Consider the following 3,080-nt stretch of genomic DNA (forward strand, 5'->3'; position numbering starts at 1 on the left):
TTGCAATGGGCCCAACTCCAAATAAGGGCCTAACTCGTCTCACACCCTGGACCCAAACATAAAAAAATCCGGGAGTTACTCCCTGTACCTCCCCAATTCCAACCCCCACCCCCCAATTTTTTTGGATTTTTTTTTAAATACAAAATTAATCTTTATGTTTTTTTTATTTTTACCGTTTTACACCTATTTACTAAAGTTAACCTACTCTTTTACAGTTTGCCTCAGTCAAAACACACAGACTCAAATTTCTCTCCTTCGTATTCCCACCCCCACCCCCACCAAAGCTTTTGAAACGCTCCTCCTCCAAATACTCTCTGCAACTCTCACTCTCCCATTTATACGTTAAAAATATATTTAAAAATAATACATCAAAACATATAAATTCCATTATTAAAATATTTGAAAATTAATATAAAAAGTAAACTAATAAAACAAATCTTAAAAATGGAATGGGGGGTGGGGGTTAGAATTGGGGAGGTACTGGGAGTAACCCCAAAAAATCCGTATCAATAAAGAAGTATAATTGCAATTTTTGTAAACCTTGATCGTAAATTGAATTGAATAAAATCATTATTAGTTTAAAAGATGTGTGGTTTTTAATTTTTCTGAAATCAAAAAATGAAACTAAGAAAAGAAAGGGTGGAATGAGCGGTGGAGACGTTGGCAGCAAAGAAGCAGCAGTTTTGAGCTGTGGAAACCAAAAACAGAAACATGCGTTGAAGAATAAAGATTGAAGGGAGAGAAGGAAAACAGAGAGAGAATCATTGTCCCATCGAAAAAACGTAGCGGCATGGTTGCATTCTCCCTCTTCATCTTCTGTTCCTTAATTCTCCTCGTCGAGCCGTCTTTTTCCTCCACGCAGTCCCCCAATCTCGACCCTGACAGCATCGACCTCTTCGGCGACGCCCACGTTGTCACCAACAACGACGCCGCCCCCCACGTGCGCCTCACCAACCCCTCCCTTTCTTCCTCCGGTCTCCTCCGCGTCCCCGAGCCCCTCGTCTTCGTCGACGCTACTACCACCCTCTCCACCGAATTCTCCTTCTCCATCTCCGGCAATGGTGACGGCGTCCTGTTTGTCCTCACCGCCGCTTCCGCCAACGGTTCGGATACCGTCGCTGTTGAGTTCGTCACGTCCAAGGATGAAAATGTAGGAGACACCAACTCGAGCCACGTTGGCATAGATGTCGGAAGCCACCTGTCCCTGGCTGTTGCGAATGCTTCCGATGTGGATCTGGTTCTCAATAATGGGGAAAAGTTGAATGCTTGGGTTGATTACGAAGGTGGGCATAAGGTTATGGAAGTTAGGTTAAGCAAATGGGGTGAACAAAAGCCTTCTGATCCCATCGTTTCTCATAAGATTGACTTTCCTAAAATGTGGGGTGGGAATTCTGTGTTCGCGGGTATAACTTCTTCCAACGGTGGCCATTCGCTGCAGGTTGTGAGTATCTATTCGTGGAAACTTACATTGAAGAAAGTTTCAAATGGGTTGCATTCTCTTCCTGTGGATCCGCATGGTTTATCTGAGGATGAGCATAGGAGAGTTTGTCCTTTGACGATTCTTGCTGGGGTGATTTTTGGAACTGGGTGTCTTGCGTTGGTGACGTTTGTGGTGCTGTTTATGTGGGTGATTTTCTTCCAAAAGGGTGCGGAGGAGTCTCTTGCGAGAATCCCCGATCACCCTTCGGATATCAGGTATGAAAGAATTGATGTGGCTGTTGACAAGAATGAGCAGGACGATGAGAGTTAGAGAATAGGTGATGACGATCATGTTTGTAACTTTTGCCGTCATTTTGTTGTGTATTTATGTTACCTGAAGGATACTATTATAGGAGAGATTGTGATACTGTAAATTTGTTTGTAACAATATGTAAAGTATGTTGGCTCCCTGCTTTGGAACCACTTTGATTTTAACTTTGTAACATGATTGTTGGCAGCCTATTGCAGCTGCATCTTTGATATACCGTATATTGATTCTATATGTTTACTTCTTCATTGCGTGTTTGTTTTGAGCTAAATTTCATTGAGATTTAACAATTAGGTTTGAGATTTTATAGCAACAGAAACTGATAAATAATCTGTTTGTGATCCTTTTCCCTGTTATTGATATTTATGTATGTATGCGTGCGGTGGAGAGGATGTAGTGTTTCCTAATTAAATTCTTCCAAAAAGATTGAAAAAAGGGATGCAGACTCAGAATAACTAGAAAACTGAAAATGATTGAAGCGCCAGCGCCCTTGTTTAACGCCTGAACGTGATTTTCAGTGCTTATTCTGAGATGCAGTATTCCCCCCATAGATAGCCGATAGAACAGGATTGCACTAGCCTTGTATTCCCTGGTCAGACGAGGAAAGAAAGGAATTAACTTAATGCCTACAGATGAAAAATTCACCATCTGTTTTCAGAATCTGATGCAGTCATGTGGTGACATAATGATTAAAACAAATTTGCGTTGGAATTATTCATATTTATCTATGTTCTCTTCTTTCCTTCAAGCTTTGTCATTATCGAACAATCTTCTGTCGTTTTCACAGCAATTAGAATCATAGACTTTGAGGGTAAACCAATGATTCTCTCATGCTCTATACACACTATAATTATGATTTGATATTATTTTTTTGTTTTCTCTTTTTTTTCTATAAATATAAAAATTAACTTTCATTAATATCGTTTTATCTTTATAAAGATGGTGAAGTGATGAGTAAATAGTGTTAAAAGTATTTTTCCACAAAGTAGATCACGTTATATATATGGTCGGAGCAATTGGGTGGCATGGTCACCTTCAAAGTTTCAACCTTCTTTTTAAATTTTGCACGTGATAGGAAGGATATTTATATTTTGACAATTTTTTTTAACAATTTTTTGATAACAAAATACGTGTTAATTATATTTAAAAAATATTTAAAATAGACCAATAACAATAAATTGTTAAAAAAAAGTTGGTAAAAGAACTTTTTCTGAATAGTATTTTATGGCTCACTCTTTTGTGATTGCAGGTTGTAACTTCTTTCTAAGAAATAAGAAATGAACAATGTTTATAAACATTCTCTTTTAAACTCTAAACAAATATTAAATATTAC

At 38.3% G+C, this 3,080-nt stretch overlaps 1 protein-coding gene across 1 annotated transcript; it reads left to right on the top strand.

Annotated features, from left to right (window-relative positions):
- The first annotated feature begins 595 nt into the window (after window positions 1-595).
- LOC106757171 (L-type lectin-domain containing receptor kinase VIII.2) lies at window positions 596-1,993 on the top strand. The gene has a single exon (XM_014639782.2). It carries the CDS (start codon window positions 791-793, stop codon window positions 1,748-1,750), a length of 960 nt encoding a protein of 319 aa, XP_014495268.1. The 5' UTR covers window positions 596-790; the 3' UTR covers window positions 1,751-1,993.
- Window positions 1,994-3,080: the final 1,087 nt, after the last annotated feature.

This window comes from Vigna radiata, chromosome 3 (genome assembly GCF_000741045.1).
Source record: "Vigna radiata var. radiata cultivar VC1973A chromosome 3, Vradiata_ver6, whole genome shotgun sequence".
Lineage (NCBI taxonomy): Eukaryota > Viridiplantae > Streptophyta > Magnoliopsida > Fabales > Fabaceae > Vigna > Vigna radiata.